We start from the raw sequence: 13,655 nt of genomic DNA, 5'->3' as shown, positions 1-13,655 counted from the left end.
TCTGGTGAACCCAGACATGACGTTGAGCCTGACGATCTTTGCATTTGTTTTTGAAATAAACCAAGGCCACTCTCCTGACATGATGGTAACCCATATCTGCCATTACAAGGACGCAATGAACCAAACTGTTTCTGTTTCATGACCGATTTGTGATACTTGCACCGCTTCGACATTTCGCATCAGGTCTCTTCCAACTGTCGGTGGCAGACATGCACTAGTAGGTCGCTAAAAATAAAAAGAAGAAGCTCCTCCCTGCTTGCTCAGTGTGAACATTAAAGGCCCTGCCAAAAACATGTTTATGAAATGTGTGTCAAATGCCCGGAGCTGCTGTAGCTTCAGTTATTATCCATTAGACAAGCTACTTTGAAATCTCCTAGAGCTGATAAGGAGAGTTGAGGGTAACTACTCAGCCTAGCTTTAACAAACTATGACAAAAATATCAGTAAACATTCATTGCTTGCACATAACATACGTTTATAGGGGAAAAAATGCTGAATGGAAATGCTAAAAGTAGGAGGTAAAGGTGAGTCAGAATGTGCCCTTCCCTCCCACTTATTCCAATCATCAACCTCCTCTCTGATGAACCAATTAGGTATACTAGATCTGCCTCCCAGGGGGTCATTTGCGTGATTGACTAAAGTGAGAAAGATTGTTTTTTTTTTTTTTTTTTGGCCCATCAATAATGGCCCAATCAGCCCCCTGAGGGGTTTCCAGGCTCCGCACTGACACTCAAAACTAATTCAGTCAGCTTGCATGCACAGAAAAGAACTCCGCATTCATCCAAGCAAAAATAGTAATACAGCAAATAAGAGGTTTAATATAATATTATTTGTATGCCATCTATGAGTTTTTCCTCTTTTTTTCCCATTTTACTAACTTTAACTGAGGTACTAATAGACATTTAAGAGAGCGATTTAAACCATTTTCAGATCAAACCAACAGGAGAGTGAATTGACAGTGAATGGAAAGGATACATCACTAAAGATTAGAAGCAGGTGTTTTGTTTTGTGTAATAAAGGTCGTACTGTACAAGCCAGTGGAAATTACCTTGATGGGTTTGTATATTTTACTGCTTTTAGAAAAATTCTAAACTCATTTAAGAAAATTAAAAACACACGTATTACTGTTATCATTTCATCCTTGGTTAACAGTCAGGGAAGGAGTTTTTCCTTACCGCGAAGGGGGGTCTAAGGGCAGGGATGTCCAGTTTAGCTTAGTCAGTTTGTTAGTTCAATTTAGTATTTTCCTATAGAATCCTATGTATTCATGATCCTTTTGATTTCATGTTTAACATTTTCAATTACAGATACAAAGCCCATCGAGACGACTGTGGTTGTGAATTTGGGCTATACAAATAAAATTGAATTTGAATTGAATTGAATCAAGTGACAGTATTTTACTTCCTTCCACTTATCCAACGTGATCCAGAGAGTGACTTTTATGTTATTCACTGACTGACTGACAAATGTTTGTGCAGCATTTAGTCTTAAAATGATTTCCAAAGGCCTTTCATAACGTTAAAAATGAAAAGATTTCACCTGTAGGTCACAAAACACAGCTGCTTCTGTTAATGTCCATTCTCTTCTACAGAGACATGCTACAAAGATGAATGGTACTCGTCATTTTTTGCATTAATTTTTTTTTTTTTTTTCTGGCAGAATTACAAATATGCTAAAATCAGTAAAACAATTTTTAATACTTCCGGTTACAGATAGTAAAGAAATTTCTATCAAGTCCAAATTACTTTCTTAACCACAGGTTGATGCAGTGAAATGTATGTTTATTAAACTGTTTTTACTACAGGAAGTTTACCTCCTGACAGATTGGGTCTACATAGATGCGCGTTTCATACCTGGACAGAAAATCTTCCAGACATTTTAGAATTAAAACTATATTACAGAAAGTATATTAATATTTTAAGACTTTGAGGGGGAAAAATATCACAGAGTCCAAATGTTAAAAATCTAAGATTAAAACAAATCAAAACTATGCATCAAGTTATAAAGTTGGCTTTACTCTGTTTTTTTTTTTTTTTTTTTTTGGTGTAGACTCTTGTTTTACATTTAATTGTTTTGAGCAATTTATTCTTGACAGTCGTGAAATTTGCCATTTCAAATTTAAATAATTGCACCCTGCAAGATTTAGGATTTACCAATTTCACCACGGAGCCGTCTCTGGCAACAGAGAATAAATAACTAACTCTTCAAGTCTTTGTAAACAGTCAAAGAGTTATGGTAGTTCAATGATCACGTCTTATTTTTCTTGCTAGCAGTGGTTCCATTGTTAAAGGGTTATTAACCTTTTAACACCATAGATGTCGCTGGAGACACCTAAATGACACGTTCTTTAAACTACTGTGACTCTTCAACCATTTACACAGTAAATGTGAATCAGCAGATTCTGATGCAGAGAAAAGCGGCTTTCCATATATTTATTGCACCAATTTGCGATACAGCTTTTCTGATTGGCTGTTTTTTTTTTGATTGCACAAACACTTCACTATTGTAAGGTGTTGCATATCAATGCAAACCTGCTTTTTCTCTGCTTCAGAATCTACTGGAATAACATTAATTGTGTAAATGGTTAAGGAGTTACAGTAGTTGACTGAATGTCAATACTGGAGCTAAAGCTCTGGTTTAAAATGGTTAAACCAGATCCAGGTACGGTGAGAGCCCACTGAGTTCCCCTTTGTAAACAGTCATGGTTTTCCTCATTTTACCAGATCAAGATCTGTATATGTCCACCTGTTTGGCTTCAAACCATGATGCAATGGAAGTAGTTTAGACAATAAGACAACTATGAACAAACACACAAAAGTAAACTTCAAACCAAGCAACACCAAACAAATCGATCAAAAGGGAAGAGGTAGTTTATCACCAGAAAGGAAAACCGTGTTACAAGAAACTTCTTATTCCATCATCTGCTGTTCAAGAAATACACTGAAGCAAGGCAAGAGTGCAGTTGCTCCAGCAGAAAACAATTTCACGCACTTTAAATTACAGACTCATAAGTTCGACTCCAAGCTGTTCATTTGTGATGCAATTGTGGTTTACTTGTGCCGTGAGTGTTTTTTTGTCTAAATGGTAGGAAACATTGGTAAAGTAACAGACAGCAGGGAACCGCAAATTAGTGGGATGAATTTAGTTTGGCCTTTGATCAGTAGCATGTATAGCTTTAAAATAAAGCCAGTGTGACTTTAAAATTAGCATTAGGGTTTTAAACAGACTTCAATAACCCAACCTTTTTTTTGCTATTTACACATTTCAGTACCACTTCCTGTAAAATGTTCATAAGTTGTGCATGGACTTATTACCAAACTCACATTTAAAGCTACGCTTACACCGCTTTCACCAATTGCATTGAAAAGGTGCACTTTGGGCTTCTGCGTTCAAAACTCTCACGTTCAAGCGTAACTACTCAAATTTATACAACAGCGTTTGGGCTCTACATACAAAACGAGTGGCCATTGAGTGCACCCTGAAAGTTATACCAGATCAACCTTTGATCAATCAGGGACTCAGATTTGGTAGCACTGTATGGATGGCATCCCTTATCATTTGCGGAAGTGCCAACCTTTTGAAAATTGATCATGAAGAAGATATTAATGATTGTGGTTTCTGTCTGGCCGGATATGCGGCACCAAGTCTTTCATAAATGGGAGTAGAGTTGTGAAAGTAAAAGCCTGGAGCAATATTTGCGAGATAGTCCACTTTTTTAACATTTTGCACCAAGCCTATTCTAACTGTGGTTGGCGGACATGCGCTGGAAAACAGTAAAAAAAAGAAGACCCTCCCTGCTTGTCCAATGTGATCACCATGAGATAAATGCACGTTAAAGTATGACTTCTTGAATATCTGCCGGTACAGATTTACATGCATCTTTATGACTTGAAGCTATGTAATTCAATGAATCATTCATGTTCAAGGATTTTTTTTTTTTGCGAAAAAGATATTGGATTTTAACTTTTATTTAGTTAGCATTTCTAATTGTTTTTTTTGGCATTTTCAAAACAACCTAACAAGTGCTGTGTGCTTTAACAATGTGTTACCTTGCAAAGGAAGCTGACGTTGAAACCGAACGTCTGGGCGTTTCTTGATCCAGCATTCATGTAATTACCAACCAGAAGCACTAATTCCAGGAACTTGCTGAAGCTGTCACTCTTCTTAACCTCCTCGCAGGCGAACGTCACGTTCATGATGTCAGGCCGGATGTTGCTCACCTGTTCCTCAAAGGTTAGCTTAAACAAAATGCCGTTGAGACGGGGTCGTAGCAGCTTCACTGAGCTCATCTGAGGGTTGAGGAAAAGATAGAAACACATTTTTTATTTTAGTTGAACACGTAGGAAATTCACTTACACACATTTACAGGACAAGATTTAGTGGCCCCCATCCTAAAAATGCAGGCATTAAGTTAACTTTCCGATGTAAAAATGACTTAGTTAAGGATAAACTATATTAAATAATTAAGCTGCTATAACTGACTAACATTTTGAATCCCAAAATCCCCCAAAAAGTCAGAAATTATAGTGTGAACAATCATTTCTTGTGTAAGCAAGCAAAGACACAGAAGAAATCCAGTGTTATATCCCAAGCGTAATTACTGCAGTAACTAATGAACTGAAACTCTTCTACCGCCTTCAGCAAATGGGATTTACCCATTTACTTTAATTTTCCTCTTATGGAGTTTCCCATTTAACACATTTGTTAGAAATGATATAACAGCCCCAAACCATATTTGCAGGCCTCGGATTAGAGTCACTGAAGGCCGGCAGAGAGGGATGGCGGGTAGATGAATAAATCAGAATTAGAAAAAATAATACACAGCGAATGGAAGACACACAAACATTCACCCAAAATCGTTTTACCTCTAATCAACTTTAAACATTCAAAGTTTGCACACAAACAGACAAGCATTCCACCCATCCCACCCTTTCCCTCTCATTTGTTTACAATGAGAGGAAATTATGTTTAAAGTAAGCACGCTGGTGACAGCTTGGGCAGAGAAGAGCTCGTTTATTTCCCGTGGGAGACAAGTATCTGCAATGACGAGCTCCTACATCAATAGGGAGGAATGAGATCAAAACATCAGTGGGATCGAGACAGAAACTGCCACCTTTGCTTCATTACATCCTTTATAAGACAAACAGTGGAACGCACAGATACATAAAGTGAAATAAAGGCAGGACTGAGCATGTCTCAAACCCTTGAGTGTGACTGAACATGTACTTTTACAAAAACGTAACATCTGCCTCTATGATCTTGTTTTCATCTGTAATGGGAACATTTGATCTCGAGGTTGCCTGGAGAGAAGACGATTTACTCTGTAAGGAGTTGGCAGGAGCTGTTAATAAGGAGTTAATTAAAGCTGTAACAAAAGGCTGGAGCAGCTTGCTTATGTAGTTCTCCTGTCTAACAACAGATTACCAGTGAAAAAGTTTCACTGTGCCGATTCATTCAGCCTCATTAGTATGTGTACCCCCAGTAGAAGCAGAGTGGAGCAAAAAACGGTTAATTTCACCATTTTAACATACTTGCAATACATGTAAAAAAAAAAAAAAAAACAATTGTGGTGAATAAGAAAGTAGTTGGAAGTCTTAATTAAAAATGACTATGCACTAAAAAAATCATTACTCATGTAAATTAGCCTAATGTTTCAAGAAAAAAACTTCACAAACTGGGTCTTACTGCATATATTTTAGTATAAATTTGGTTATTTTAAAGACCTACTCTGATGAGAATCATGTTTTTGATGTTTTTAACATGTTCTTGTGGCATTTTTCTCATGATAAAGAACATTTACATTATATTACCAAAGTATTAGCTCATCTGCCTTGATTCACATATGAACATAAGTGCCATCCCATTCCTAATTCATAGAGTTCAGTATGATGTCAGTCCATCTTCTGCAGCTTTTACAGCTTCAACTTTTCTGGGAAGACTGTCCCAGGAGTGTCTATAGGAATTTTGACCATTCTTCCAAAAGTCACACACTGATGTTGGTGGAGAAGGCCTGGATCTCAGTCTCTGCTCTAATTTATCTCAACGGTGTTCTATCGGACTCAGGTCAGGACTCTGTGCAGGCCAGTTCAGTTAATCCAAACCAGACTCTGTCATCCATGTCTTTATGGACCCTGCTTTGTCCTGACAACCTCCAAACCCAGACTGGTCCATCAGATTACCAGATGGAAAAGCGTGATTCATCACTTTAGAGAAGGTGTCTCCACTGCTCTGAAGTTCAGAGGCGGCATGCTTTACTCCACTGCATCCAACGCTTTGCACTCGGTGATGTGTGGCTTGGATGCAGCTGCTCGGCCATTGAAACCCATTATATGAATCTCTCTGCGTACTGTACTTGGGCTAATCTGAAGGTCACATGAAGTTTGGAGTTCTCAGCAATTGACAATAGAAAGTGGGTGACCTCTTTGCACTCTGCTCTTCAGCATCCGCTGACCCCTCTCCGTCACTTTACCTGGTCTACCACTTGGTGGCTGAGTTGCTGTTGTTCCCAAACTCTTCCATTTGTTATGATAGAGCTGATAATTGAATATCAGAGTGTGTATACTAGTGGAATATGTAGGTGTGAGGACATTTCCCGGCTGGATTTGTTGCACAGGTGTCATCCTATGACAGTTGTACGCTGGAATTCATTGAGCTCCTGAGAGCTGCCCATTTTTTCAAGAATGTTTGTTAAAACATTCTGCATGCCTGAGTGCTTAATTTTTTACACCTGTGGCCAGGCCAAGTGATTAGGACGCCTGATTCTGATCATTTGGACAGGTGAGCCAATACTTTTGGTCGTCTGGTGCATGTCATTAAGCTCAATAATTGCATTTCTGAAGTTGTCTTTTATTTAAAATGTTATGAATCAGAAAAACTGCTGCATGATCAAGATTGTATTAGTGGCATAGAAAATAAGCTGGATGGGCCACAAACTCTCACCCATCCGCTCCATTCTGATGCCTCCACTCGTAGACAAATAGATCCATGTAAGTCTTTGTTTTCCTTATCTCAGCTGGAATCTGACTTAAATCTATATGGCTGAAAAGCTCCATTATTGCTCGCTATTTTTTGTTGCACCGCTAATGTTATGTTGGGGTTGTGAGGGGCAGTAAGACAGTGGGAGAGCGTGTAAATAGATGCATGATGGGAAGAATCCCACCTACAACTATAATGCTGACACTATGGCCAAGAAAATGACTGTTTGTGTTTTACTTTTTTGACTTCAATTGAAAAAAAAATAGAATTTAGTTTAAAACACGTGTTACTAAGATGTAGAAATCAAGCTGTGGAAATGAGGCCAAGTGAGAACATCTTTTCAAAGTTTACAATATGATATTTTGAGCTAAATTTATTCCAAAAGTGCAGAAGACAAAACTTTGGATCTTCATGACAAATTGATTAGAGAACTGGGATATATCACAAGGCTGGATGAGTACAGCCGCATACTTTTTCAAAGACCTATAATACACACAGCATTCAGTGCCTTAGGCCATGATTTTATTATGAGACAACGTTGACAGCTCATGTCAAAGTGCAGCATGGACTTGATGTTCTTGATGCAGAGTCCTCATCAAAACTGCTAAATATCCGTTGCTCAAGATAAATCCTTTCTCTTTGAGAGCAAACTTTCAAATCTGAAATATATCCAATTTTCTACTTCCTTTGTTGAAGTGAGAACATTTTTTATTGCTTTTCTATAAATATTTTATCTAAAGAATAAATGCAAATGCTTTTCTTTAACAGTGTAAAAATATTTGCATCTCTTTGAGGTACTTGACGGAATAAACTAGCATGAACTAAAGGAGGAAATAAAGTAACTGCTTGAAGGTGCTTGACCAAGACAGATTGAAGTACGCTTGAGAGTAATCGGAAAATTCAGTGAGTGGCCAATTATACTCACCACAATGCCAAACTGCTCTGACTCCACCAGTTCTTCATATTCACTCTTTAGTTCCGCAAGAGCGTTCAGTTCTTTCTGCTCAGGCAGGTTTTTAATCAGGTTCTACAAATGGAGAGAAAAACAACAAGCAGGAGCTAGTGTTAATGCAAATCTGTCTTTTTATGCATGTCAGCATATCAACAAAAAGAAAACAAAAACAGGAGGGAGAGAGAAAAAGAACGTCTAATGGAATAGGATGGCCGCCCAGATCGATTATTGACTGTAAAATAAAGAGAAAACACAGATATTGAGTATGTTAATCAGTGTATCTGGGCCAAAAAAAAACAATATTTGAAAAAAACACATTATAGAAATGAAATGTATTCATCCTAAAAATAAGTCTTGTCATCTTTGTTCAAATCAACCTTTCTTGCAGAAAGACTGAAAACACCTCTGGATTTAAAAAAATAGATCCAGTAAATAATCCCAATCTTATGCAAATCGTAATGGTCACTCATGAGCTTTAACACCTACCGAGACTCTAGATGAGATTATCACATGTGATGTTTTTCAAGACTTTATTTTTCTTTCTTCACCCGAGCTCAAATCGCTTTCTAATAGCTACACAGCTCTACCTACCTAAAAATGTCTGTCAAAATATGTGAATGATGCAATTCAGGGTTTCAGTGTGTCTACTGACATTTCAAAAAATGCATACGCACTCTTCTGGAAACATTGATGCTCATATGTAGAGCAACATGTTGCAGTAAACATCTCTCTGCAAACACATACTCTTTGTTAGAGAACAGATCATAGTGTAAAAGTGTCTATTTGATGCATGGCATTATGTTTAGGTGTTCCAAAAAAGATCCCACTATGGCGTATACCATAAAAGTAAAAAGAAAATCGACTAAATCGACTCTAATTTGATATTTTTCCACTAGGTGGGGTACCACAATGAGGCTTTTTTTTTTTCTGTAAGTACGTCTTCCTTTGCATTTCAAAACAAACAGATATCACAATTTACAGACACCAACCAGTGGACCAGTAGACTAGGTTCTGCCTTGGTGGAAACAGCAGATAACAATGATACATATGAACGCTTTGCCTTCCCAACTACAATGAGGTGAGGTGATACTCAGGTGTATTTCAAGTGCATTGAAAAACATCTACTTTATTGGAACAAAGGCTAATGGAATTATGACTAATGGAATAATGGCTAATGGAAATGTGGTTAAAATGTCTTCACCCTCTGTGGAGCAAAAACCTAGTACCCAACATGGTAATGGTAGATATTGGAAAGTGTAGTTCTTCCACTGCTGAGTGCCCTCTCTTATTGGCACAGAAAATCACAAAACAACATGTCATCAAAATAATAGAAATGTAGTATAAGAAGGATAAAATGTTCATTTTGTTAAACAAATAAATGGTTTTGCAACAGAATCGAGCCAAAGTATCAGAAGAAGCAATATAATCGAAACCCCAACTTCCGATGCCTCAGCTCCACTGTGAAAACATTTAGGGATTTATACGTTTCAGTCAAAGCTTTTAAGATTTAACTAAGCCTTCCACAGGGTCTTTCCAAGACTAATCAAGACTGACTAAATGATTGTTGGTCCATCCATCCATCCATCCATCCATCCATCCATCCATCCATCCATCCATCCATCTCATAACCAATCATTTATATTATAAAAAAACAACTAAACATATCTTTACTTAACCACCAGCTAATAATAAAGAAACTGCTTATAAAGTCAAAACTGTTGTTGGAGTTGGCGTGTGGTTTGTCAGCAACTCAGTACGGGACAGTGTGAAGCAACAGAGCAGTAAATGCTACAGCGCAGCAGTCACTAGTTTGTCTTTTGGCTGCTCCAATTTGGTGTCACCACAGAGTATCAATGGCCTCCATCTAACCAGGGTTGGGAGTAACTCATTATAGAAGCCGTGCATTATTGAAACATATTACTATTTGAACTAAAAAAGTATTGAAAGACATTATTCATTTCCTTTTGTAATATCTTACTCAGTTTACTTACTAAGTTACCTCAGCTCCCATTTAAAATGTGTTGGTTAAAACAAGCAAGACCATGTGGCATTAACAAACGGAAAAAAAAAAAAAAAAATCCATTTAATGCTTGCGGCCAGTGACTGTTTTTTTAAATAGATTTTCACCTAAAATTACTGAGCCACATTTGCTGTTACCTTTCTTAGATATACCGTATTTCCCACACTATAAGGCATACCATATAAGTTGTACTGTTAATGAATGGTCTGCTTTCAAAGTTAGTGTTTGTCCTATACAAGGCACACCAAGCTGTACTGGGCATTAAGTGTCAGTCAGACATTATTAACTTTAAAAAACACTCCAACACCGGTACATGTTAGTGTGTTCACAACAACAGCCAACCAAACATCCTGACAGAGCGTGTGTACCTCGCAAAATCGCTTTGGCCTCATTAAGCACAACCAGAAATGATCTTTATAGGACCGACTGTCGTTTTCTGGGGAAAGTAAAAAAATAAGGCTTTTAAGTTTGCCTTACAATGTGGAAAATACAGTATTCACGTTTGTCTTTTGTGTTGCTAGTTGGTGTCCAGTCCAGTATTGAACATAACAAAAAGATCTTTGTCTTGTTGTTGAAGGAGGCACATAGGTCTCAGCTTATTTATTTGATCTTAATTTCAAAAGATCAAATAGAGGATTTTATGTTTTCTCCAAAGTAAATTAAATGTATGTGAACAGTATAAACTAACTAAAGCTAAGGGTTGGCAGTATAATTGTGTTTCCTGTGCTTTTTCTGCTTTGCAGTAAATGTTTCATTGAGAATGTTAAGCTCTTTTTCTGTAGGTGTTTTGAAGCTAGTATCTTGGAAGTATTAAAGGTGTCATTTAATGCATTACAATGCTGGGACAGTGACATTGGGAAGTAAGAGTTTACTTTAAAAAAACATCAATCACAAATAATCTGTATTCCATTGCAGTTTGGAAAGTGAAGTGAAGTTGACCAACAGAGCTTCTAACCCTTTCCTCCTCACTCATATCAACCACCCTCAGGTCCTTCATCACTGCATCCATGAAGCCCCTGTTTGGTCTTCCTCCAGGCTACAGCACAGCTGCCACTAATCAGTAATTATCCCTGCCTTTATCTGTAGTCATATGCTGAGGCCCTGGAGACCTCTCAGAAGCATGGAGCCAGCTGGAAAGCCACTCCATGATTTGTTAATAACAACTTGATGAAAACAATATTTACTAGAAAAAATTGCATATCCTGCTAAGCTAAATAAGTGAATGCTAACAGGTACAGCTGGTCACTGACGATACCAAAGTGCCACAGGAATGAGAAAATGTAAAAGAATAAACCAATTGGTAGAATTGTAAAAATAACTCCCTGAAGTAGTTAAAAATATTGAGGAAAGCTAGAGAATGAATAAATCTGGTAACTAGAAAAGCTGCTACGATATGTGGTAAAAGAAATGCTAATAAAAATAATAATAATAATTAGTTTAATCAACTTTGATCAGTGTCTGATGCTTTGACTGAAGGCCTTTGGGGTGGGGTAAAAAATGGCAGACCTATGAAAAGTCACAATAATATGAATATTGAAAAAAGAAAAGTGTGGTCTAAATGGTCAAAAGCAACTAAAGAAAACTGCTCAAAGTTCCACCAAAATCACTGGGTTTACACTTCTCCCTACCATTTTTAATCATACCAGTCCGAAATTTTTTCTGTCAGGCTTTTAGCCTCTTTTATCTATTTTCTCTTTGAGGCAAGTTTCTAACTTTTACATTTTTTACTTTAATATATTGTATAATAAGGTTTGTGTGTGCTTTTGAAACACTATTACATCAGTTTTGTATTTTCAGTGTCAGCTTCAGAAGTCTTAAACACCAAGTGAAAAAAATAAGAAAATCTTCCATCTTGTCAGAAGAAACACTAAAGGAACAGTAGTTTTTTTTTTTTTTTTGTCTTTTTTGTAAAGTCTCTACATTTCATCCAACAAAGCCCAAAGGAAAGACCTTGGTCTAAGCCAAAAGCAGTGGTTGTAATCAGACTTTGGGCAAAAGTGACCCAGATATGCTTTTTTTTTTCTTTTATTCTTTTTATACTACATCAAATAGCGTAATTTTAGTATTGTTTTGACCAAAAAGTACACATTGGACACATTTTCCATTAAGGGTGAAGCAACCTGAGTCTCTATACACAAATCTTATTTACAACACTTATTTGCCATTTTTTGAGGACTGCTATGCCTGTGCTAGTGCCATTTTATGAAAAACAACAAAAATTGTAAATAGGACAAACACAATGACATTCTATTCAAGTCAAGATTTCACAGTTGCATTAAAGTCAGACTACAATTATCTTTCAGCCATTTGTAAAAGCGTTCCCGGTGCTCTTTTAATTATGATTATGCTTTTTTTTAGCCAAAATCCAAAAAACCTGTGTCAATTTCTAAAGAACATAGTTTCTGCAGAGCAGCAGGAGTTCATCAGATATTCCCCCCTGAGTTGTGGGTGGAACTGTTGATGATAACTGTTGACTCCCACTCCCATCATCCATCTGTTTACACAGTCTCCCACTAGCTTACAGCCCCTCACAACCTCAACCTAACATTACCGAGCAATATCAGAGCTGACAAGCCGTACAGTTTTGAGTCAGATTCCAGCTCTGACGAGGAAAACAAAGACGTACATGGATCCATTTGTCTAAGAGTTGATGCATCAGAATGAAGCCGAGGAAGGAGCTATAGAGGCCCGACCAGTGTAGCTTCTACATCACAATTACAAGCGTTTTCAACTGTATTTTTTCATCTCCTCCTGATTCACAACAATTTAAACAAAGAAATACTCAGAAATGTAATTTTAAGCTTAATTTTCTTTTTTTTATGTCCTTCATCATGAGAAAAATGCCACAAGAACGTGTTAAAAACACCAAATGCATAATTTTATTGAGAACCACATTAAATCCCAAATACAACTTTAAGTTCCTCTTTCAAAGACGGCAGTCGTTGAAGGCACACTGTTTGTGCTAATAGTTTGTTCCTTATTGTGAAATTTGCGTTTCGAGGCCAATTACAAGAGATGTTAGGTACCTAAAGATAGCTGACCTTATGCTGCATAATGCATGTCACCTTGCAATTACCTAAGAAATACATAGAGCAGATTTGCCATTAATTTGCCAATCCCTGATGAATTTCTTTTGTAGAAGCAGAAGAAAAAACAACACATGACGCAGCTGGTGGTTGTGAGGTTGAAGATTAAGATGGAGATGAAGGAGATAATGGAAGAGGCTGTGTTTTCTGTAAATGTTAATTGTTTGTATGAAGGTCACCAAAGTTAATAACATTGACCACAGTAACTCCCCCTCCCCTCTTCGTTTTCTTAGAGGAAGTTAAAAGCCATCCTACTTTGCCTGGGATAAAGCCAATACATCAAATTATTCTTATCTTCCAGAAATCCCAATTAGGGTCTACAATTTTGGGAACTTCATAATCAAAGCTTTAGATCATATAAGCAAAAGTATAAATAAAGTACAGGAGTTTTTAAAAGTCCACTCAGGCTAAATCACAGTACAAATTCTTTATCACCTTATTCCTGTTTGCTGCTCTGGTGTGGTTAATTATTCAAGACTTTCACTAAATAAACCGTGACAGTCGGTGTTTAAACACGTTAAAAATCAACATAAATCTGGTGATCTGAGAGAAAGAACCTTTTAAATTCTTTGAAATATTGGCTTTCAAAGCATTTGGAGTTGTAATATCCTAAAGTCAGCTTG

At 37.1% G+C, this 13,655-nt stretch overlaps 1 protein-coding gene across 12 annotated transcripts in view; it reads right to left on the bottom strand.

Annotated features, from left to right (window-relative positions):
• diaph2 (diaphanous-related formin 2) overlaps window positions 1-13,655 on the bottom strand; it is a 426,471-nt gene that overhangs the window by 158,137 nt on the left and 254,679 nt on the right. For all 12 annotated transcript variants that reach the window (XM_078953946.1, XM_078953948.1, XM_078953953.1 and 9 more), the window contains 2 exons: window positions 7,900-8,001; window positions 4,049-4,288 (listed from right to left, as the gene is read on the bottom strand). In XM_078953946.1, coding sequence (XP_078810072.1) covers window positions 4,049-4,288; window positions 7,900-8,001 — 342 coding nt within the window. The remainder of the gene's footprint in view (window positions 1-4,048; window positions 4,289-7,899; window positions 8,002-13,655) is intronic.

Source organism: Oryzias latipes, chromosome 10 (assembly GCF_053564925.1).
Source record: "Oryzias latipes strain Hd-rR chromosome 10, Olatipes_Hd-rR_3.1".
NCBI classification, from domain to species: domain Eukaryota; kingdom Metazoa; phylum Chordata; class Actinopteri; order Beloniformes; family Adrianichthyidae; genus Oryzias; species Oryzias latipes.
The sequence above is the reverse complement of the archived record's forward strand: the minus strand, read 5'-3'. Positions and strand labels throughout refer to the sequence as shown.